The 25,601-nt window shown below is 30.6% G+C and overlaps 5 protein-coding genes across 5 annotated transcripts; 3 read left to right on the plus strand and 2 right to left on the minus strand.

Annotated features, from left to right (window-relative positions):
• Positions 1-240: 240 nt before the first annotated feature.
• Positions 241-5,437, minus strand: HELRODRAFT_171761 (hypothetical protein; the record flags this gene model as incomplete). The annotated part of the gene is made up of 8 exons (XM_009018436.1): positions 241-282; positions 440-608; positions 3,689-3,782; positions 3,841-4,006; positions 4,071-4,171; positions 4,490-4,578; positions 4,648-4,807; positions 5,332-5,437. 8 exons carry the CDS (start codon positions 5,435-5,437, stop codon positions 241-243), a joined length of 927 nt encoding a protein of 308 aa, XP_009016684.1.
• A 213-nt stretch (positions 5,438-5,650) lies between these two features.
• On the minus strand, positions 5,651-9,048 carry HELRODRAFT_171762 (hypothetical protein; the record flags this gene model as incomplete). Its single annotated transcript, XM_009018437.1, has 3 exons — positions 5,651-6,159; positions 6,222-6,872; positions 8,928-9,048. The coding sequence occupies 3 exons, from the start codon at positions 9,046-9,048 to the stop codon at positions 5,651-5,653; spliced, it is 1,281 nt and encodes a 426-aa protein (XP_009016685.1).
• Positions 9,049-11,607: 2,559 nt separating this feature from the next.
• HELRODRAFT_171763 (hypothetical protein) lies at positions 11,608-12,664 on the plus strand (the record flags this gene model as incomplete). The annotated part of the gene is made up of 3 exons (XM_009018438.1): positions 11,608-11,707; positions 11,890-11,955; positions 12,114-12,664. 3 exons carry the CDS (start codon positions 11,608-11,610, stop codon positions 12,662-12,664), a joined length of 717 nt encoding a protein of 238 aa, XP_009016686.1.
• A 6,269-nt stretch (positions 12,665-18,933) lies between these two features.
• Positions 18,934-20,131, plus strand: HELRODRAFT_171764 (hypothetical protein; the record flags this gene model as incomplete). The annotated part of the gene is made up of 3 exons (XM_009018439.1): positions 18,934-19,070; positions 19,391-19,481; positions 19,970-20,131. The coding sequence occupies 3 exons, from the start codon at positions 18,934-18,936 to the stop codon at positions 20,129-20,131; spliced, it is 390 nt and encodes a 129-aa protein (XP_009016687.1).
• Positions 20,132-20,684: 553 nt separating this feature from the next.
• On the plus strand, positions 20,685-24,645 carry HELRODRAFT_171765 (hypothetical protein; the record flags this gene model as incomplete). Its single annotated transcript, XM_009018440.1, has 7 exons — positions 20,685-20,706; positions 21,658-21,792; positions 22,351-22,423; positions 22,525-22,576; positions 24,202-24,255; positions 24,440-24,470; positions 24,569-24,645. 7 exons carry the CDS (start codon positions 20,685-20,687, stop codon positions 24,643-24,645), a joined length of 444 nt encoding a protein of 147 aa, XP_009016688.1.
• Positions 24,646-25,601: the final 956 nt, after the last annotated feature.

Below are 25,601 nucleotides of genomic sequence, written 5' to 3' on the forward strand. Positions count from 1 at the left end.
AAGTCAAAAGAGGAAAAAATTTTTTAAATAGATGATTGTATGATAGTAACTGCAGTTCATTGATTAAAATCACTCAAAAATTGGAGGGTGAAATCAGAAAAATATTCATAACTTGAAAAATAATTAAATTATCTTCATGATAGTTTTATTTTGTCCATGAAACACATTGAGGCACTTACTGTTAAAATTAAAATGTTTTACTCAAAGCAAAAACAGTATTTATAATAATACGTGCATCTTCTAAAGAGCATATGAACATGAACAATGATCATTTGATATGATCTGGAAAAATAAAAAAATAGGATATAACAAAGGAAATGTTACGCGCCAACTTTTAACAATATTATGGCTCGAGTGCAAAACTAAAATTCCATGTAACCAGATCAATAATTGTCATGAAAAAAATTGTTAAATAATTAAAATGTTGTAAAACACAAACTTTATTATCTTCAACCATTTTAATTTTGACAATGATGTCATCTCGCGATCTGTTAAACTTCTGTGTGCATTCATCAAACCTCATTTTTGCTAATTTTACTTTTTCTTCGCTAACATTCACCATTTTCGTTGTTCGTTCGTATTCCGTTCTATACGCATCATACTCAATTCTACGTTAATAAAATGATCAATTTAATGTAAATCACGGTTCATCAAACAATTAAAATAATTTATCAATGGATTTGCAGTTGTCAAAAAATAAACCAATTATGTTATCGATTAATCAATCAATCAAAATGGTTAAATGATTGATTGATTGTTTATGTAATGTTTTCCACCATTTTTTGGATCATCCCTGGCAGATAATTTGGTTTTAATATCTAAACATTACTCAAGTAAAAATCTACAATTTTTAAAATTTTTCTTAATAAACTTTATACAGATCAGGTCTGTTGATTCTTAACTGTTTTCCTAACCATAAAATGATCTAAAAAATCAAATTTTCTTCTTTTTGATTTAAATTCATTCACATATCTATTTAAAATAAGCATCATCACCGCATCTTTCCAAACAATCAATCTTCGTTTTGCGTCCAGAGACTCGGTTTCCCGAGGTAGGACGTTGTTTTCTTTGCCATCAACTTTTTGCGCCAAATTAGACGATCAGTTGTATCCATTTCATTTAAATTTAGAGCTTTCATGTCTCGCTCGATTGTTTGCGACCAGGACTTCTTTGGACGGCCTTTGGGACGTGTGCCAGGTACTTCAACATCTACAAGAGAAGTTATGGCACAGTTTCCACTTCGTTTGACATGACCAAACCACCGCAGACGGTGTTGCCGGCATTCGTCCTTTATATCATCTAAACCAGCACGACGCAGAATTTTGGTAGATTTGATGTGGTCCTTCAGACTAATTCGCTGCATCCATCGGAGCATTTTCATGTCGGTTCGTTGAAGTTGTTGTTCCAGTTTGGTTGTCATTGGCCATGTTTCTGGACGTATCACAGATTTATAAAGTATTGATCTTAGTGGTAGTAGGATGTCACGCCGCATCAATATAGAGGCAAGGAGATGCCATTTATTCCAGGCTGCACGTATGCGTGTTCGAACGGCAGCTTCAGCTGTTCCATTACAATCCAGAACAACCCCCAGATATTGAAACGATGTGACTTTCTCTAACTTGATGGCTTCAAAAACAGTGCTATTTCGAATTTGTTGTTGAGGATTGATGCAAGCAGGACAAACGAAATTGGACACTTTAGATAAAGTACCAATTGTTTTTGAACAACGTTTGTGACACCACTGGTTACACTGCTGACACTTGATTGAATTGTTACCTACACCAGCTTTACAAACTGAACAGGGCCATCGTCCAGTAGCTGTGGATTGGATGGGTTCACCAGTGTTCATTGCTTTGGTTTTGCTGATGTTGACTTTGAATCCATGATCGGCGAGTCTGGTGTTCCAATCTTCAAACATCTGTGTTGCATTCTGCTCAGACGTGGCTGTTAAAACGATATCATCAGCATATATTAGATTCCAAATGTCACCAGTGCGTATCGGTTTTGTGATTTCTTCCATCACAGTTATAAATAACAGTGGACTGAGAATCGAGCCTTGGTGAACTCCAACGCCGATGTCAAATGCATCTGTGTTTTCAACCGTTGTGCTGACAAGAGTCTTAGTATTCGTATACATTTCCATCACAAGTCGAACAAGATATTCTGGAATGAATTGTCTACGTAGACTCCACCTGATTGCTTCACGGGGAACTCGATCAAATGCTTTTTCAAAGTCTACAAAAATGTGTGATAGTTGTTGATGCTTTGCGAGGTACTTCTCTTGCAGTTGCCGAAGGATGTGAATTGCATCAATTGTTGATTTCCCCGCTAGAAAACCAAATTGATAATTTCCGATTGTGATGCACGACGTTAATCTTCTCTCAATGATTTTTTCGATAATTTTCAGGGAGTGTTCTAACAGACGTATACCCCGATATGATGAACAGTTCAATGGACCACCTTTGCCTTTGTATAGCGGGACTGTCATGTTATAGTTCCATTCAGTCCGCATTGAGCAATTTCTCCAGATTTCACGGCAAAGTTGTAGTAACGTTTGGATACCTACAGTACCAGATGCTTTGATAATGTCATTGGTGAGTCTAGAGGGCCCTGCTGCCTTTCCATCCTTCATAGCTTTCAGAGCTTCTGTAAGCTCCTCTACAGTAATGTCTGGAATCGGACCTTCGACGGGTGGAGCGTCAAAGTTAACATTGATGGGATTTGTTTCGTTTAACAGACGATTGAAGTATTCTCTCCACTGTAGCTTTATCTCATCTTGTTCAAGAACCATCTCATTTTTGTCGTTTTTGATACATGAGGCACCAACTATGTCATTTTTCGTACGCTTTGCTTGTTTTGCTATACGATACAGAGATTTCATTTGTTCACCTTTGCTTTTAGTGAGCCACTCTCTGCACTGATCTATCCGAGCCAGTGCAAATTGACGTCTTGCATAGTTGTTCTTCTCACGGAAAATTTTATGGTCATCTACAGACTTTGACTTTTGCCATTGCTTGTATGCACTTTTCTTTTCAGCTATTGCATTTTGTACACTGTCATTCCACCACCAAGTGTCACGTTCATGCTGGCGTTTTGTACCAGTTTTCCCACAAACTGTAGTTGCAGCGATCATTAAAACGGTTTTGTATGTACTCCAATCTGTACTGGCTTGCGATTGGTGGTCTAACTGTGTGGCGACAATCTGTTGAAATTTTTCTCGATGAATATTGCTTTTCAGCTTCCACGTTTTGATTCTCCGAGGCATTTGTTTAGACTTATGTTGTGACAGTTCGACAACCAGGTCTGCCACAAGGAGTCTATGTTGGGCGACACACGATTCGCCAGGTATAACTTTGACATTTTTGAATAGCCTTCGGTGTTGTTGCTTGACAGTGAAGAAATCAATTTGCGTGGCTGATGGATATGAGATACAAACTACTAGAGCAATGAACAAACTACTAGAGTAATCAAAAAGAAAAAGCTTCGTAAATGTTCCCCAAGCTAGCCTATTCCCGTCAAATTTTTGCATCAGCCGTTTTTTCGTCACCACCCAACACGACACCCAGATACTGGAACATACTCGCTATCACATACTCAAAAAACGCAATAAAGTAAAAAGTTGAAAATGTGTTTTTAATTTTATATTTAATAATAATAACATGAAAATAAGCAATAAATCACCAACGACCTGCAGGAATCATACTGCCTGACAGACAGCAAAGCATCTCCAAGAGCTTTTGAACTCAAGGTTGACATGTTACTAATGAACATGTTTAAAACACCTGAACAAAAATACAATTTGTCACTTGTCAGAAATTATTGCAGAGGTTAATTAATTACCTTCTAGCAGGCTTGTATTTTTATTCATGTATCTGAAGCATTCCCCTGTACAAGCCATTTCTTCTTTATAATCAACTAATTGTTTCAGTGATGTCTCACTCAAAAACATTCCAAAATCTTTGCTAGCTTCTGATAAATGTAAAAGAGCTCTTGATATATTTTGAGCCTGGCAATATATAGAAACTTTAAGAGACATGATTATAAGCAGGTACAGTTAAAAAAACAATCACCTTTGTTATTAACTTCTCACATTGCTGCTTGCTTGTCATCAAACTTGATATCAATCTTTCAACATCTTCGTCCACAGTCTTGTTTGAATATCCTAAGCTCTCTGAAACAAGTTGTTTGGCAAATGTGAATGTGGAACGTGACCACTCACTAAATGACATTCCTTTTCCTGAGTTTTTTTCTTGAAATTTAAATACAAAAAATTTGAACCTTAGATTAACATTCTTTTGAACCAAAAATTGTACAATATGATAAATTTACACCAATTTATTGCAAAATCAGTAGTGTTTAAAAATTTAAAAAAATTAAATTCTTCCTCAAATTTTTTCTTTCATATAAAACAAACTAATTTGTTTTCATACGGAGATTTCAAGTTGAACCTTAATTTAACAAAAATACACCTAAAGAAATAAATAAATACCTTGATTCATTTTATCTTGGTCTATAGCCTCTTTTTTAAAATTTTCTACCACTTTAGATTCATCTGTTATATCAATTTCCTTGAATGTGCTGTTGTCTAAATCTTTAAATTTTGTCAAATTTTTATTATTAAAAACATTTTAAAAAATTCCTAAAAACTTGCCATTATTCATTGTTATATTTTTATCAGATGATTTGTTTTCAATGGAATTTTGTGGCTCTTCTTCTGTTTCCGTTTCAATCACGCCAGTAGTGTTTTCACAAACCTCTCTTTCATCTTTTATATCTTCATTATCCACTTCATCATTAGAAATGTCTTCTGTGTTGCAGTTTGTGGATGGGTTCATAATAAAAATTGAAACTGAAAAAAATAATTAAATAATTTCATCAAAAACTTTTTCATATTTGTAAGATATTTTACTTAAGCACAAAAAAACTATGCTATAAAATTTATTTTATAAAATTAAGTAAATGTAACATAACAAACAGTAAATATATTTTGTATATGTATTTTTTTATAAACATTTTTTAATCTTCATCTAATTAATACAAATATGTAACAAGCAGAAAAAAATACTTTTCCAACTAAAATTTAAACTAAAAACTTAAAAAGTAGCTACAAAAGTATTGTACATGCAAACAGTGGTGGATCTAGTAATCCTTACCGTCATGAACAGCATAAACAATGCGCTGATTGATAGTAAGTAAAAGTCAGTTTTTTAACAAGAAAAATACAAAATGGTCCAAAATTTGGTGTGATAAGTCATAAAAAAAAACGCCAGCATAACTTTGACCAACATTAGCAAACATTTGGTTGATTCCACTGAACAACAAAAAAAAAACTTTTTGCAGATATCTTGGCATACAATAATCCATCTAAGTTAAAAGTGTAACCATTTGAACATGCTGATTTCAAATATGCAAACCGATTTTTTCTATCACGTCCCATTTTTGAAATAACTTCGCTTTAAATTTTGTATTTTAATTTATTATTATAACACGTAAGGGATTTTTTATTCACACTAAATTTTTATTTCCAGGAAATTTTTACACAAGTTTTAAATATAAACATGAACACGGCTTTAAATACTAAAATAATAATACTTATTTAAAAAAAGATTCAATTGAAAGTTTAATTTAAGTAAAAATTTGTTAAACATGTTCATGGTGAAAATTTCTTGACTGTGGACTTTCTCTTGCATTGATGAGTTGATAAATCACGTTGAAGGGTCCAACAATAGTCTGCCAACATCGCTTCACTCCATCGACCCTGATAGCGTGACTCCATCACTGAAATATCCTGGTGGAAGCGCTCGCCGTGTTCGTCACTGACTGCACCTAGATTTTCTGGAAAGAAGTCTTGATGGGAGTCGAGTAAATGTATTTTCAGAGACATATTGCAGCCAAGATCTTTGTAGGCACTAATGCATTTTTGTACAATTTCCACGAAATTGGAACTTTTCTTATTTCCAAGGAAATGAGATACAACTGACTTGAATGCCACCCATGCCTCTTTTTCAGTTGAACTAAGAATGTTTTCGAAGTGTTCATCAGATATCATTTCTCTTATTTGTGGGCCCATGAATACACCTTCTTTTACCTTTGCATAACTCAATCCTGGGAACTTGTTGCGCAGTCTAATTTCTTTACAAAAATTTTCATAAGTCCCAACTTTATATGAAGTGGTGGCATAAGAATTTTGTCATGGTCAACCAACGGTGGATATTAAACACTTTTATTTCCTGGCTGCATTTTGTTTCTGATTGGCCAATTTTTCTTAACGTAATGCTGCATCCTATCTCTGCTGTCCCATTTGCATAGGAAGCAGCAGTATTTTGTGTATCCTGCTTGCAATCCTGTCAGAATAGCTGCTACTTTTAAGTCACAGCATATAGTCCAATTGTATTCCAGATAACGTATTTTTTGCAGAAGTAATGACATGGTTTCGTAGGTTTCTTTCATATGGGTAGAATAATCTATTGGTATTGATGCATACCTATTTCCGTTGTGCAACAATACTGCCTTCAAACAAGTTTTTGACGAGTCAATGAATAGCCTTTCTTCAACAGTATGTTTAATCCCAAAACTCGATATAAGACCATCCACATCTGTACAGTAGCAAATATTATTATCACTCATTTTAAAGTATTGAACAAGAATTTTATGCCTGTGACGAAAATTCGCTGTTGCTGTACCAGGTGCAAGTAAGTTAAATTCCTTCAAACTTGAACCAAGCAGCTCTGCTTGCGCTTTTGCCAGTGCTAGATCTCTTACAAGATCACAAAGTTCAGCATAATTATTCAAATGACGTTCTTCTGGGGCAGCATTGTAGTCAGAGTCTGAATCACTTGCAGAGAACGAATTATCACTTTTTTCATGTACATCTTCATCAATTGTAAATGATTCAGGCGTTTGTGGTATTGGGCAAGCCACAGGATAATTTATATATATATATATTAATAGAAAATTGTTATATAATTTATATGTACATATATAGGGGTTATAGAAATACACTAATAACAATAAATAAAACTGTTGATAAATTGACCATGTATTGGCCCACAATCTTGACCATGTATTGGCCCACAATGTTCTTCTTTACACAAACTAAATATATAAATTTGACAATATCTCAGCAATTTGACGTGATAGAGCAAAACGGTTTTCAAATTTAAAATCAGCGTAAAACACTGCTTAAGAAACAGTCAACTTCATATAAGATATCTACAACTTGTTTTTTAGTGTTCTTAGCCCTCTGTCAATTTCCATAAATGTCTCAAAATTTCTTAAACTTTGGCTCCTGACAACGTTGTCTAAATCCCTCAGCGAGCAAATCCCTCAGCGAGCAAATAATATAAATAGAAAGATAGACTAATAAAAATAATATACCATGCCATAAGTCTCCATAATCTCAAAACTAGCTAGTTCCTAGTCATTAACTAATCTATCACTACTCTTTTTTAAGTCTAAGCTTTAAAAGTGTAATTCAATTTTCATTCAAACACATTTCAATTTTAAATCATTGTAAAAATGAGTAAACAAGTGATGTAATGTAATGTAATAAATTTATTATTATATTATAAATTAATAAAATTATAAATTACATAACTTAATTAATAATTAAAAAAACAAAATAGTGCAGCATAGGTTTTTAAAACTGCCACACCATTGCAGTACCAGATTAATGATATGAACATTCAAAATAAATATAAAATAATTATATAAAGATGAAAATTAAATCACATGATCTATTGAATAACGATAATTAATAATATATTATTTTGATATATTATTATTATAATTATAAGAATAGATTCTATTCTAATATAATCAAGCTTAATAAAAAAAAATACATCATTCCTAATAAAAGATGATTGATGACCACAACGTACAAATGTTGATTAATAAAACTTAAAAACCTTTTATTTCATCATACATGAAAGATATGAAAGATAAAAAAGTTAAATTTAAAATTGAGAACAAAAAAGAACAAAAAACCAACAGAAACGTAATTATTGTAATAATTTATCTTCTAATGAACTTTTTATCTCAAAAACTGAACGCTGATCATATAATTGAAAAATTTATTAATTAAATGAATAATTTAAGCAAATAAATAATAAAATAATAAATTTATTTGAATCTCACTAAAACTGTTTAGTTGGTTAACTTACGTTCAATGACAGGTAAACAGTGATGGGCTAGTTATTTGGGGATAATTTTTTTGGTTGACTCATGAAATTCTCGAAATTTTAATAAATTTAATTTAATAATAAAAGTTTTAAGATGCATCAAATTTTAAAGTAAAATTGTTTTTTAAATATTAAAAAAAAACGTATACTCATATTCTGATTCTATCATTGAATTATATAATTCATAATTCAATGGATTCTATTGTTTGTTGGAAAAAAATAGCAGCTTTAACCATGGATATATATATAATTATATATGGATTATATCCATGATTCAAAGCTGGCGCAGCCGTTGACAACACTGTCGAGACAACATCCGAACATGAACATACATTGACAATTCGAATAAAAAACGACACCTAAGCTGCTAGCTGAAATACAAAATTCGATTATCTGATTTTCTGGTTATCTATAACGATTGATTTAATTAAACTCTAACCTTGATAATTGTTTTTTCATGTTCCGCCCAAATATGGCATATATAATAAAATATATTAATAAATATATATATTTACATTATTGCTCTTTATTATTATGTTTATTAATGTTTTAGAGCGTCCAATGCATCGCGTCAGGAATTCTTGGATGTTCCGCTGAAAGTAACCTCGCTGAAAGCCGGTTCATATAAAAAAATGCATGAGCCATTTTTTGAAGAAAATGATGGATGGTTGTTGACGAATGTTGACAAATGGAATATTAGTTTCCTTAAAATTTTTATCTCTAATTTTGTAGTTTTTGGTAAAGTACTTGCATATTGTACCAGTAAATTTTCAAGTACCAGTGCAAGTACATTGTAAAATAACAAGTACGAGTACTTTGGTGTCAAGCAGAAGTACTTAAAATTGGTACTCGAATATGAGTACCACATCGCTGGTATCTGCGTAACATTTTTTTATTAAAACCGACTGCTTCTTAAAAATTTTAAATGTTGTTATATATTTTTCATTATGAAATTTACAAAACTTTGAATAATTAAAAACCACAAGAATTTCTTTTTTTTCCTGGCATCAAAATCATTTTTTCTTTTGATTTGATTGAATAAAATTTTATTTAATTTGCATATATGTAGAAATGTGTACATTAGGTGTGCTACAATAGGACACGCGCATGCTCACTCTGTGTAACACAAACACAAACTGACAAACACACCACACACACACACACGCACACGCACACTCCCTCACACACACACACACACACGTATGTATATATATATAATATATATATATATATATGCGTTAGGTAATATCAGAATGTATAGCAGTGGAAGGATGCTTGAAGCAAGCGAGGAGAATTTGTTATGACGAAGGCTTGTGATGGTGTGCTCCTTCACAGATGCATTCATGCGCCATACACGCAAAACCATGCATATGTGTGGCTGATAAACTGCGTTTGTTAACATTCGTTTGCTGTTTGTCGTAGAATTTCAATTTATTTCATCTAACAATAAATACAAAAAGTTTTCCAACCGGTCTATGATGCCTATTCTATTCAAAAATAATCTCATGAAGAAACAAAACGAAATTGTTTTGATTAATTTTAAGTAAAAATATCGACGAAACAAATTATTTTCCCAGTCAAACATGTTCGTTCACTGTGCGAATCTAATTGCCTTTTTTATTTTTTTAATGTTTTCTACTGGAAAGGGATTAAATTTACATAATGTTTCATTTGGTGTTGTTAGTGAGGAACATATATGCAATGATCCTACTCTATTTTCTACGTTCAAAAAATCGAAAAAAGGCGGACGTCCGGGTGATATGAAGCCAGTCAATTCTGCAATCAATTATGGAGGTATTCAATTTGTTTGTCAATTTTAAATAATGATAATTTAAATTTTGTTTTTGATTGGCAAATTTAAATAATGATAAATTAATTTTATTTGCTAATAATCATATCAATAAATCAATCAGTCAGTCAATCAATCAATCAGTCAATTAATCAACCTACCAAATTATCAATATCCAACTCATATCACAATCAACAAATAGATCGATTAATACCGATTCAATAAATCAACCAATCTATTAGTTACATAATTAAATAGCAAGTCAAGCAACCAAGCAGTCATTCAGCAGTGTCATTGACCATACATTTATTCCATCAATCATACTTTCTTTATTTAATTTTTTCATTATTTTTTTTCTTTCAGTCATGTACTTTCAATCATTTTTAAATTTAATAAGTTTTAATGCACATGACCTGAAGGCCTGGTGCATCCATCAAGCACGACTAGTTGGTTTGGGTTAGTCTAAAATGGACTATTATTGGCTCTAGATGGTTCCATGGTCTATATTCGTGTTTACATCTAGACTGCAGTATTAGTTGTATCAAGATGACTGATTTATGGTAGGTAGAAAGATTGGTCGTTATATAGCATCGTCTGTTTGATACTTTGTAGTGGTGGTGCGTAGTAAGTCTCACCAGTTTTTGATTTTGTTTTTTCGTTTTGACAATCCAGCAGCTATTTTTACCTTTTTAACAAGTTGAAGGTATTTTATTATTTTTAACTTCCTGCAGCTCATTTTACTTTTTCTGAATGCGATTAACAGAAAGCATTCATCTTCATATATCTCACATATAACATTCATCTTCATATATCTCAGATAACATTCATCTTCATATATCTAAGATAGCATTCATCTTCATATATCTCAGATAGCATTCATTTTCTTACAACTCAGATAGCATTCATTTTCTTATATCTCAGATACCATTCGTCTTCATATATCTCAGCGAAAACGTTTGCACAAAGAGCGCTGCATTGTGGAAACTTAGAGTAATCTTTTTCAAATTTTTTATAAATTCTGACTGATCTTTCAAAAGTATGTCATGCATAAAAAAATTCCTAGTCCTAATAAAAAACTTATATTAACACATAATTACGAGAATGTGTCCAAAAATATTAACGCTGGAGGCATAATGATTTAAAGACTTACTATTACTAGTTTTCCGCTCTAACTAACAATTTTCTCTACTAAATTTGTATCTACAAATAAAGAGCATCTGTTTCTGTCGAATTACATTCTTGTCGACTGAAACCATTTTTTAGTCAATGTTCCCATTCTGCTGTAAGTCTGTTCTGTCAACAATTGTTCTCTCAACAATCTCTTACAATTAAGCCACTCTTTCAAAAAAAAACTGCTTACACTGCTAGCGTTACTATTTTATTATTATTTTCTATCCCAATGAAAAATTTTAGTTAGAAAAAAAATTTCATGAATTGATGTGCTGTAATATTTTCAATCAAGTTTTTATCTGAAACTTTAAAACAAATATATTTTTCCACTAAAACAAATTTTATTTTTTTTTAAATATTTGAAAATTCATTTGTTTAAAAATAGAGTCAAATGAATAAGATAATATGTATCACTTAATTTATCAAATTATTTTTGGATTAAAATATATTTTTTCAACTAAAGAAAACATGCCAAATCTGAACGAAGATGATGACGTGGAGGAGGAGTTGACGAAGCCATCAATAACTGTGAACAGCAGTCGCTTCATAAAAGAACACCCAGTGCTTGGTTTGTTACGAAAAACATTTACAATTATTTGAGAGTTAATTCAATTTCATCATGACCATAAGAACGCCACTGACACAAATCCTCAACTGATCAATCCTTCAAACAAAATCATCTTTAATATTTTCCTGTCATTTTCTTTCCAGATTATCTGCAATTAATGAAATTTATAAACTTTTGATTAGACTGTATACAACAAGTGGCGCGAACAGGGGACTGCAAGGGTTTGCTTGCACCCCCTCCAAAATGTTGTTAGATAACTGCAAAATGTATATGTTATACTTGATGTTATACCAAAAAAGTTTTTTCTATTAAAATAATTGTTAACAAAATTGTGGAATAATGGAATGTGCAAAAAAGAACTTGATAAAAATTATTTTTTATAAAACATGTAAAATAATTTGTACAGTAACAGTTTCAAGCGAAAAATTCTTCAAAGGACTTTTAATTCAAGCTCTAATGCTGCCAACAAAGAAACCAGTGGGTAGCTTCAAAGTGTTTGACGACACGTTCAAAAGACCTCAACCCATTTCAAAGTCCGACCTGAGAGACGACCAGCATCCAAACAAACAGCAGGAATCCACAACAATTTTCCCTCCGCAGATATTAAGATTGTACTCGTGTTCGAGATACCATAAGAAAAATGGATATTACTCTAAAGTTCATAAAACAAACGAGAGCACCAACATTCTGAACGATCGACATTTCATGTTTTTCAACGACTCTCAACCGAGCAGGCAGAACAGATGGTCCGATGGCGAAGAGCACTCGAAAGATGATGAATCAATTGCTGTCGATTTTGACAATAAAAATACGGATTTCGACGTAAAAAACAATTCCACAAACGACACGGTGTTTGTTTGGGAATCGGACCATGAACACGCGAGTATCTCACTAATCTGGCTGATGCACGAAGATGAGGAAACACTGAGCGGTCACGAATTCATTTACTTCACGTGAGTCTGCTTTACATTATTTTTTGATTTTGCAATAACATTAAGGCTGCTCTACTTATGCAATTATGAAAATGCTTTTGCAAATGTCTTTTAGTCCGCAACAAATTGAAATAACTTTTTGAAACACTTTCTAATATGAAAAAATGTTTTTTATTCAAATTAAATTTTAATTTCAGCAGCAGCAGCATGGTTGATAAATATTAATAATTTAGCACTTTACTGATGTAGGAAGTAAATGCTGTCATCTTCAAATTATTATTCTTGCTCTTCTATCGTGATTAATTAAATCATTTCAAACTGAAGCCTTGAAAAGATTTTATTTTATACTATTACCTTTTAAAACATTTTTGCAGGATTTTATTCAGAAATGGGCCACTCATGTATTAAAATGAAGAAAAACTTAAATTAAATATCTTTTTTTGAAAACTCAAAACTAATTTAAATATACGTAATAATTCTTTTAATAAAAACAAAAAATCAAATAAACGAATTGGAAAAAGTGCTACCAAAGATTATTTGAATTTGCGAAGCTAACGTTTTTTCTTTATACGCAATAACCTCAGGCACAAAATTTCATTTTAGTTCGGACTCAGACAGCATTGACTGATTAATGAAAATATTTGCTTTTTAGATACAGAAAAGCTATCACTTTAAATTTATATTTTTATTATAATTTAAAAGACATCTTTTTTCATTTTACGAATTTTCCCATAAAATTATTTAATTGGGATTTCAATTTCGTTATGAAATTATTATTTAAATGATCAGCATTGTGAAAAGGATGGATGTTTCTTTCCCACAGCGCTTCCATCTTCAGCGATCGACACCTGTGGAGCAACGTGACGTCACAACTCATCATTCGCGATAAAGGTTCTTACATTCTTCACTTTGTCCGCTTATGATTTAAATGAATTACAAAAAACTTACAAAAAATTAATTCCTGATTTTCGTCATATTTCTTCATTTGTCCTTCAATTTTACACTTTTGCTTAACTAAATTGTATTATGAGTCTTTGTATCATTGAATTTTAGTTTGAGTATTTCAAATTTAGTTGTTTTGGAAATTCAGCCAAAGCCAGAGCACTATGGTGTTTTTTTATATTTCGTGTAACGCATAAAAAAACGAAATATGAAAAAGGGCCCTAAAAAAGATATTATCTCAAATAAATAAGAACCCTACAATTTTGTATGAAAATGTCTAAATTAATACAAAAAATCAAATTAATGTACTTTGTAAAAGCAATATACATAACAAAACACAACTAAGATCATGATTGTTGAAATAAAAGAAAAATGTACATACACATATACACACACACATGCGTACGTACATACAAAAATTCATACGCAAATACACACATGTATATTAAAAATCAATATTTAAGAAATAATTAAAATGATCATTAGTGTAAATAGATCAATAGTCTATACTATATGGTCTAAAAATAGTGACAATAGAAATCAATTAAAAAAATCAATTATACATTATGAGAGGCATTGAAGATAGTTTTTTTTAACTTATATTTGAATGGGCGATAGATCATGCACGACCTAACAAAGGACGGCAGTCTATTCCACTTATAAATTCCATAAAAACACACATTTCTGTCGAGCAACTTTTTGTAGCAGAAACTTTTATTTATTTTCGCAGTTCACACGCATATTTCTTATTTTTGTGTCATATTTAAAAGAGTCATTTTGATGCGCGTCTGATGTTCTCAACAAATTATTGTTAATTTTAAATATAAAACAGCATGCCTTAAAATCATTAATTTCAAGAATTGATAAAATTTGAAGCTGATTAAGTAAATTTTTTGTCCACATTGGGTCTAAAATTTAAAATTGTCAAAGCTTTTTTTTGTGCAATATAATGTGTTGCCCCATATTAGGTTTGCATAAAATAAATGTGGGTAGATAAAGGCATAAGTTCATTAAAAATAATACTTTGTTTGGTAAAAGATATTTGACTTTGTTCATAACTCCTAAATTTCTATTATTTTTTTGTAAGGTAAAATCGATGTTTTATAAAATTTAGATTTTGATCTATTAAACCCTTAATAATTTATAGCAATCCACTCTTTCAATTTCAGAATTTCCTATCTTTAAGAAAAATTCATCATTTTTTATAAGTGATTTATTAAAGATCATATATTTAGTTTTTTTTTATATTTATATTAATCTTATTGAAATTTGACCAGGTATTTAATGCATTTAAACTATTATTTGTGTATGCATATAAGTCTTTCGTATTCTTAGAAGTGGTACATAACGTCGGATCATCAGCATAGATGATAATTTTTGACAACTTCGATGTGTTAACAATATCATTAATATAAAGGTTAAACAATTTAGGCCCTAGTATACTTCCTTGCGGTACCCCACTTTTGACCACACGAAAACCAGAGTTGAAACCATTTATTGAAACATATTGATGCCTGTAAGAAGGCGTTCTGTTTGATGAAATATTTCAACATCAAAAATTAAATTATTTTAATAGTTAAATTAATGTCTCAATCTGTAAGAAGCGCTGACTTGACAGGGATGGTCTCTATTTTTTATTCTATGGTAAAGCTATTGCATAAACAAATTATTGCTGCAGATGTGTGTTTTCAACAAAAAATATCATCATATACAACGAGTTGTTTCCAACAAATATATCTTCTTACGATTTGTGGTAGTTTCAAACTAGACAGGAAAATTTGAACAACACTTGAAACTGGTGGATGTAGAAGTTTTGTCATGCTACCCTGCTCTAAAGAAAAGTTATGCCCAGGCGCTTGCAAACAACGACCAATCTACATCTTTTAGACTTTGCGTTGATAACAAATTTGCCAGCATAGTCGAATCTGCCAATGCGTGGCCTGAACATGTACGCGTTAGAGAATGGCTTTTCAACATTAATTTGATGGACAACAATAATAAATCAATAATCAATAATGATAATGGTAATAATTTGACATTTTTTATTTCATCAAATCAAAACAAAGAAATCAAAGAAATGAAGGTATTAATAATGGTGGTAGCAACAAAGGTAGTAATAATAGTAATAATAATAAATCAATAGATGTAAACTCCAATCTGATGAACAACAAATCAATTGGCTTCAGCAGCAAACCTTTTGACGCCAACAACAAGCTACTGGACGACATCACAAAATCAATAGATAAATCTGACGACAACATTGTACAAATGAACAACAACACTACCGACAACCATGAATAACACACCACATAATAATTTTGGATCTATTTCGTCGAATCTTTATAATAATTCATATTTTACTATAGATGATTTTCATAATAATGTTATTAAATTTTTTGATACACATTGCTAAAACAATCTTTCCATTCTACACATCAATTCACGTAGTCTTCTTAATAAAATGTCTAATTTGCAAATTCTATCCAATCATTTGTGTAATTTTTTTAATGTAATTATTATTAGTGAAACGTGGTTAAATGACGCTTCAGCTAAACTAATCAATCTTTAAGGATATAACTTTACTTTGTTTTTAAAAATAGGGCTAATCGTCAAGGTGGTGGAGTGGGTATTTTTGTGAAAAATAATCTTATTTTTAATATTTGTAATGACTCTATTTTTAATGACCAATCTGTTGATATATTATGTATAACTTTAAAACCTGATCATACTCCTGCTTTTAAATCTTTTAAAGTTATTGTTGTTTATCGCCCATCTAATAGTAAAAATAGATTTATTTATTATGAAATTGGAATGGATTTTAAATATATGTAAATCGACGCAAATAACGTATATAGTCGGGGACTTTAATATTAATTTTCTAAACTCAAATTGCATTCATAATAAAAATTTTCAAAATTTGCTTCTTTCATATGGCTTTAGTCCTTTGATACTTTTTCCTACTCGGATTACCTCCACTTCATCTACTCTTATAGATAATATTTTTTCTAACGCGCCAGACTACGCAGAAAGTAGAATCATTGTGTCCGATTTTTCTGACCACTTTCCTATTTTCTCTTTATCTCATATCCTACTTGCCAAACTGTATTCCTATGGTGTTAGAGGTCTAGGATATTTATGGTTCTGCTCATATCTTAAGAATAGAAAACAATTTGTTAATATTGGTGATCACTGTTCGGAAACTCTTAATATCAGTTTTGGAGTTCCTCAAGGTTCCATTCTAGGACCTCTTCTCTTTACACTATTTATTAACAATTTTTGTCATGCCTCTGAAATAGCCAAATTTGTTCTTTATGCGGATGACAAGATTCCTGCAATTGATTCGTCTATAATAAATGATGAACTTGAAAAAATAGTTAACTGGTTTACCTTAAATAAGCTTAAAATCAACTATTCCAAATGCAGTTCTTTAATATTTGGTACGAGAATTTTAACAAATTCTTTGCCTGACTTGAATATTAATATTAACACTAACAATATTGCCCGATCTGATTCAATTAAGTTTCTTGGAGTCTTAGTTAAAGATAATCTTTCCTGGGACAACCATATTAATTTTATTTCTGACAAAGTTAACAAATTAATAGGTATACTACACAAGATGAAATATAAACTAAATAGAAATATACTTCTGGAACTGTATAACACACACATTTATCCTCATCTCGTTTATTGTAACTTACTTTGGGGTAATTGTCCTGCTGTGCACTTGAATCAAGTCAAACGGTGTCAAAACCGTTTCATTCGTTTGTTACTAAATCTCGATCCGTTTTGCTCTGTTTCAAAATATTACCCTGTTTTGAAAATTTTAAATATAAACAACATCAATGTATACTTTTTCTCAATTTTCATGTTTAAATACTTACATGAATTACTTCCACCTTCTTATAAAAATTTTTTTACTCTAATAAATACCATTCATAGTAAGCCTCTAAGACACAATCCTACTTTATATTCAAATCCAGCCCGAATAAAATTAATAAATATAAGTTTGAAACTAATAGGACCAAAGGTCTGGGACACGGTGATTCCACTTGAGATTAAAGCTCCCAGTCACTTGCATTTGTTTAAATCTAAAATTAAACGCTACCTGATTCAAAAAAATACTATTTTCTTGAATTAGGAAGGGTTTGTTATTATCGACTATATAAAATCATGTTTTTTTTCTATGTACCCTATGTGTTATGTGCATGTATGTGTGTGAGTATGTGTGAATGATAGAATGCGTGTATTGTATGAATGGATCTATGTATAATTTCTTTTGACTTTAATATTCTATCTGATATTATTTAAATTTACTGGATTTAAATAATGTTATTAATTATATGATTTATATAATATATATGATATAGAATTATAGAATTGAATATATATGAATTATATAATTGAATTATATGAATATATGATATATAATTATAGAATTTTTGTTATCTTTATTGGTTATCTGTGTTTAATAGTTTTATATAGATAATTATGTTTTGATTATTTTACATTAAATATTATTAACAATAATGGAAACAATTGTAATAACTAATTTAGATTATTTGCTTGTGATTTTGCTTTTTTAACTGTTTTCTAAAAGAGTTGACATTTCAACAATAGCATGTACAAACAACTACGATTTTGTTGTTCGCGCCTAAAAAATTCTGAAAAATTCATTTTTTACGTTTTCAGATATCCAAGGAATCGATACATCATCGTGCGGAAAAATAAAAGGATGTTACAGGTAAGTGTAAAGTTTGTTTGTATGAGTTGTGCTGTAATGATTTTTGATTGACTTATCTTTTACCGCTTGAAATTAAATTTTCTTTAATTTACGCAATTTTTATTTGAATGGTAATGTTGAATATTTTGTAATGTTTTAAAATATGGCGTTTGAACACCATTGAAAAAATTAACACGACATTTGTTCTATTTTTAATTTTTAAGACGTTCGGCACTTGCATCGCGATACTTTAACAATTAGAAATAGTTCCATCAAACGAAATTTAAAAAAATTATGAAAAAATTATGTTCATCTAATCATACTTTATTTAAATTTTTGATTTGACTGTTTTTTTCTTTGAGTTTAAGCTCATTAAAAAACATTGGCTAGCTTTGAATGATTGGAAGACTGGTCAGAGAAGTATGACCGAAAAAGTTTTTTGTTTTTTAATGACCACTTTTCAATTTGCCGAACTGTTTTTCTTCAAATACTTATTTAGTTTTTATTTTATTGTGATGTTCATTTTTATTTTCCTTTATTATTTCATTGTAAATTTAAAGCATGATAAATGTAAATTTTATGATTGAATATTGAATAAAATTGATAGAATTATTTTTTTTAATTTTTCACCAATGGCTGTTGAATATTGCAACGAACAAACTATCAGATATGCGGAGATGGGGCGAGGAACATGTGAGTGGCCGTCCTGCCAGTACCTGCTGACCTACCGCACGACCAAAGATGAGGCCCACTTCGAACTAAGTGCCAGGTCCGCCTGGGCCGCGGTCGGCTTCTCCTCAGACAACAAAATGGTTTGTTACGATTTTGTTAAAGAGTGAATATTCAATAATCAGAATATAATAATGTAAATGTTCTAAATTTTTTTGTTAAAAATGTAATGAATATTATCGAGAGTTTTTAGTTTTAAGAACAAACTAATTAATTTATGTGTGAACTTGAATGGAATTATTTCTCCTTAAATTTTGATGTTTCACTTGATGTGTATCAAAAAACTTCTGACCAATGCAATTTGCAATAAATTTGGTTCCGATTGAATGAGCAGGGTGGCGACGATATTTTCCTCTGCAGCTGTTCGAGAGATGGAGTGAGGATTTATCGCTACGTCTCTGAGATTAGTCACGTCACTCCAGCATTAAAAGATGACAGACTCTTTAACAAAGTTTGCGCGTGTTTCTTTCCTTAATTTTTTTAATGAATTTCAACATTTTCTTTGCTCGCAAATGTTTTTTTAAACAAACCGTTATAATTGCAACAAAATCAGTAGCACAGTAGGAATGCACAAAAACGAGTTTCGTTTGTTATCAGCATTTGAGGTAACAGGAAATTTGAGATCGTAAAATTACCTGACGCTATTTGGTGTATTATTATTATTACATCTTATTACTGTACTGCATATTATCTTTTGAACGAATAAACATCATTTGGTGATTGGTCACTTAACATTAATTTGTATAAAATAAATAACCACTTAACTTTCTCTGAGCACTATGAACTATTTGAAGTGGATTATTTTTCCACTATAAAAAGTTACAACAATTATTTACCCTGCCATTGCATTTCTATTTTTTGGTTCATTTAAGCGAACGTCGGTTTTTTCATTTTCAATTTAAAAAAGCAGACTGGCTTCAATTTTGAAAACACACGCAGGAAGGCTCATGCTCTGGACCTGATTGGACGTCGTCCTTTTTAAATTCAACACTGACCTGCCGATTCAGTCGACCTTTGAAGATAATGTTTGACCAGTCCAGTGTGGACCTGAGCACAACCTGGTTTCAATTATATGCCTGGGGACCTCTTACAGCAAGTTAATGCTTTTCGTCTTTTTTTGCCTTTTAATGCCTTTACAGTTTAGAAACTTGCTAATTAATGCCTTTACAGTTTAGAAACAATTTGTGAGATCTGCTCATTGTAACATAAAAAATTATGGGTAATACCTTTTTTATAATTAAATAATAAATTAATAGAAATTTAAATAGTTTTCATTAAAAACTTTTAAATAAAAAGGTTAAAGAGTTGAATTTAACAATATCCATCAAACAATTTCCATTTGCCAAATAATGAAACCATGAGACACACGACACTAATATATGCTAGCGTGTAAGAGCAAACGTCTATCCGGTCTGTTTGATGTGCGGTGCAAATAGTGATCGTATAGATTGATAGCTGTTATTACGCAGAAATCACGGGGAAATTAGAGGAATATTGGAAGCTTACGTGAAAACGAGACAAGCATTAAATGTGCGGGCTGGACTAACTGATGCCGCGTGTGCGTTCAATTTATAAGCGCCATCCTGCTGCCAGAGCATACAAATAAGCTGCTTACGTTTTTCATTTGAGATGCGCTTGTTGTTGAATGTACAACATGACAGAAATGAAAAGACAATGTAAGAGCTGATCAGATTTTAAAAGAAGAATGATGTATGTGAAACCGTGTAAATGAATCTGAAATGATTGTTTTTTATTTAAATTTATTAACATTAATTGAGATTATTTATCATAGGGTTTTTGTGAAATGAGAAAATTTTTAGATAAAAGTTAGATAGCTCATTTTTGGTCTTGTTTAAAGGTCTAGACTCAAGACAAATTTTAAAGCAGAACACTTTTATAATAAAATGTTCTCTGTTTAATTCGAAGTGATTAGTGCTACATTCTACCTTCACCAGTTGCTTCTTTTCTTATACATTACAACATATATATTAATTCGTTATTTACAAGCTAAAATGGAACTGGCAACTGACAATACTTCAATTACTGCTGTTCATACCTCAAACTAATTTTGTTAGATGGTTAATCACTGCAATTAACAGTTACAAGACGAGAAATGAATTTATAATTTTGTGTTGGAATTTTATTCATATCTGTGTAACATTAAAGAATTTAAAAAAACTAGTTTTTAAATGTCCCGGTTTTGCCTAATTTTTACTACATTTAAATTTGCTTTATTGTCAAAATAATGAGAAACTACGCAAAAATATTTTCTCAATTAAAACGGTGTTCAGATCTTGAACATTTGTTTCAATTCAATAACTGAATACTCTGAATACACATATTCTATTACTATTATATCAGCAATAATCTCTGATGTTTTTCACATTCTGAACAGTTAAGCTTCTTTTTAAATAAAGATCAGGGCGTAGATTAGTCCACATTTAGGCCATTTTCGTCATTTGATTCACCGTGTGCAACTATCATTAGGCTTGTCATAAATTGCTGCACATTTTCGACCGTTATTAAATGATTTTTATAACTTCACTGAAATTAATTGTTTAATTTATTTCTTTATTTGCTATTAATAAATAATTTGAATAAAATGTATGAAATCGACATTTGAACAGGTAACACGATCATGAGGCACACACTTGACAAACCCCCAACCTCTGCCACCAAGATAACTTTAAGGCCATCCAGAAACGAAATTGTTTCCAATGACGCAATTGTTTTTTATCATCAAAAGCGTCGTTACTTTACATGTTTCCATTTATGTATTTTTATTACGATGCTTTTGAGAGAATTTTATTTTTCAAGCCACTTTCTTCCAATTTTTGTTTGAACATGCTTCCTGGTTTGATATTCAATGTGCCATTGACTATAACAAACGCCGATATCAACCGCAATTCTTCATTTCTGCTTGGCATTTTTGTTGGAGTGAAAGGAAGTGGATAGATGGATAGACCGCCTACAGAAGAAGGAAACTTCTATAAAGAAAAATTAAAATTGTTTTTGAATTTTTTTTTGCTAATTCAGTTAAGCTGTCTGGTTTTTAATAAGTTTTAATGTAAAATTTTAGTTTTTCTTTAAGTTCTAAATTTGTTTCATCATTGAAGTTAATTATATTTTTGTTTCAATCATGGGATATGGATTATTTTCATCTTTTTCATCTAATTATGCATTCATTCATGTCACACATCCTTATATTTTATAAGGGGGCATATTACATATTATTAATTGGTGCTAGAATATTGATCGTAAGTGTTTCCAGGTCACATTAAGCTCAAAAGCTAGATTTTAATTTCTTGTTGATATCCCAGTGTCAGAGAAAAAGCAGGGTAGGGTCTTCGTAGAGTACACGATAGGCCAGTTGAACACCAACACTTATAAAAAGTAATAAAATATTATTGCCAATTTCCCTTGCCGCGTTGTTTCCAAAATAATAATAACTGTTTAGTTTGACCAATTTTTGAATGAATTTGTGAAAATTTAAGGTATGAAATTCGGGCACTGACTCTTGAGAGTACCGCAGCAAATGAGATGGAGGTTTGAAGTAATGCTGGGAAAAACGTTTAAAAAAGTTTCTTGTTAGATATAAAAAGATTTTTAAAAAGATCAACAATGAATTGGAAATTAAACTAATTAAATATTTAAAATGTTAGAACAAGTCAAAATATTTGAAACTTCCCTTTTATGAATTTTCAGAAAAAATAATAACAACCAATAATGTTACATACTGGGCGTCGTCATGGTTTAATCGTGAAAGCACTTGTTCGTGTGGCTGGTTTCAAATGCAATACGTGGGATGCTTTAAAACAGTGCAGTATTTAAACGCATTGAGTGTATGTATGATACCGCTGAAGAACGTACCAGGAGAGAATAACGATTATAATTTAAGCAAGGTTTGAAGGCTGTAGACTAAGAATGGTTAATTAGTATTATTTACAATTACATGTGTGTTATATAAAATTACATTATATACATATATTTATTATTTATATTACCATATATGTATTATTATCATATATGTATATTATTATATATAATTTATTTTTATTTACTTATATTTATAAGTGAAAAAATAGTTAATACATGTTGCTAATTTTTTGACGCGCTCCGACAAATTGTTTAAATAATCATTTTTTCAGAAAAGACGTTTCAGTCAAAAGCTGCGTCTTTTAGCCAGCCGTGTAATTATTTAAAACACAATTATCTGGAAACTACTCAACATATTTAAAAGCTGTTCCATTATTTGCTAATTTATTGAAGAATTTGTATTTTATAACAAGTTTTAAAATAATTTTCAAAAAATTATTTCCCAAAAGCTTAAAAACCGTTTGAGTTTTCACTTATGATATCGTGCTATGAATGGCATTGAGCCATCCTAGCTACAAAAAAGAACATCGCAAATGCATTTAGCTTTTCAAATTATTAAATTTTTTTTTAAATAATATAAAAACATTTATTTAATAAAAATAAGTAAAATAGGTGAAAATTCGTTCCAACGTTTATAATGATAACAAATTTCGGTGGTCATGAGAAATTTTATTTTATAGCTTTATAATTGAAAATGGGCCTGAAGTGCCTTGCATTCTTCAGGCCATCATCCACGCCATCATCCAAATGGAATATATTAAGAAATATATTTAACTATATTTGATCTAGTTTAGCGTACTCTGAATTTTTATTTTTTTTAATTACTTTTGTTTTAAAATTATTTAAATAATTTTTTTTAATAAGTAAACGTTTTAACTTCAATGATATAACATAAAAAAAACTTACTAACTATTTAACCGCACCAGCATATACTCCTGCACCAGTCGTTTTTTAACTCTTCCACGTCAATTGAACTTCAACAATTGTTTTAGTTTCATTTTTCAAATGTATCTTTTTATCTTAATATGAATATCTAATTATGCTATAAATGGTATTATGTCAACTTGTTTAAGAATCCTGCAGTCAAAATTATGGTACATTTTAATAATCTTTCATTTGATGTTTTCAATTTTTAATACAGCTTCTCAAAATTTGTCTTCAATTTCCAATCCTTCAACAAACTCACAAAATGTTTCGTTACTTCAAATTCTTTCTAACTTTTTGACGACAAATGATATTCAATTTATTTGATTTTTAATTAAAACATTTGATGGAACACACGCATATTTGTACAGTGGCGGATCTCGGGGTGCAATGTCAACCCGTTGAGAACGCTTTTTGAGTTAAAAGTTAGTAAAATTCGTTGTTTTAACGAAAATGAAGTTTTTTGAAAGAAAAATTGACATTATAAGCCCCAAAAAAATCTTAAGTTAATTTTGAAAACATTACCATAAGAGTTGACTCCAGTCAAAATTTTGGCTCCCAGGTAAAAAATGAAACATTTTTCAAACAAATTATTGAAAATCCATCCAGCCATCAACTCATCTTCTCATGGCTGCAACAAGTTTCTTAAATTGACCTTTGAGATATGGAACAAATCTCAAAACTGGAAAAAAGTTCAGAATGAATTTTCGCACAATAATGTTTAATAATTTAATGCAGGGAAGAAACTCCTGATCATCAACGGGTCATCATTTGTTAAACAAAATGCTGCTGATCACGTTGAAAATGGTAGCTGAAACGTCTAAAGATGGATAGAACGGTTGACCCTTTCTAAGTTTTATTCTTTGAATGAGGTGTTGCACCTCTGCCTTCACTCTCGATTTCATCATTTCCTGTCCTAATCCAAACGTTTTAAAAACATTTAGGCAAACTTTGCGATAAATTTTAAATCCTTAGTTGTACGGATGTTTAGCAAACCATAGATAAATGAATATATTTATAATTTTTATTAAAAAATACTCTTTTTATGCTTACCTCTTTGATTTGAATTATATTGAAAGGTAAGATAAAATGTTGGGCACCTGGAAAGGCCAATGCCTTACCTACAAGAGCTTTTTAGATGATTAGCTGCATGCATGATGAATTCGGATAACAACAGTTTCATTAAATTTTCATGATGAATTTGGAAAATTCTATTTTCAACAAACTGAACAATTTGTAAGAAAAATTGGAAAGACAAACTTTAAATTATTTAATGCCAGCAATTCGGAAGAATTCAATCAATACTGTATAAAATACGGTCTCCTTCCAATATATATATATATATATATATATATATTATATATATATATATATATATATATATATATATATATATATATATATATAAACATTATTGAAGATATATGCCCATTTTGCATTAATGACTTTCTTTAATGAACACTCAACAAGTCTGAATTTATTAAACTCGTATTTATTTAAAACAATAGACATTGTTAAAATCAATCTGTCTATCTTTTTCAATATCGTCAAGGATACTTTTATACTGTTGAGTGGCACAGGATTCTTTCTCTCGCGCTTGGTCAAGTTGTTGCTGGAGAAGGTGAATATGTCCTGTGTGTGGTATACCTCGGGGCAAATTTCTAATATATTTCGGAACGAGGTTTTCTTTAATACAAACATTATTGAAGATATATGCCCATTTTGCATTAATGACTTTCTTTAATGAACACTCAACAAGTCTGAATTTATA

Source organism: Helobdella robusta (genome assembly GCF_000326865.2).
Source record: "Helobdella robusta unplaced genomic scaffold HELROscaffold_21, whole genome shotgun sequence".
Taxonomy (NCBI): Eukaryota; Metazoa; Annelida; class Clitellata; order Rhynchobdellida; family Glossiphoniidae; genus Helobdella; species Helobdella robusta.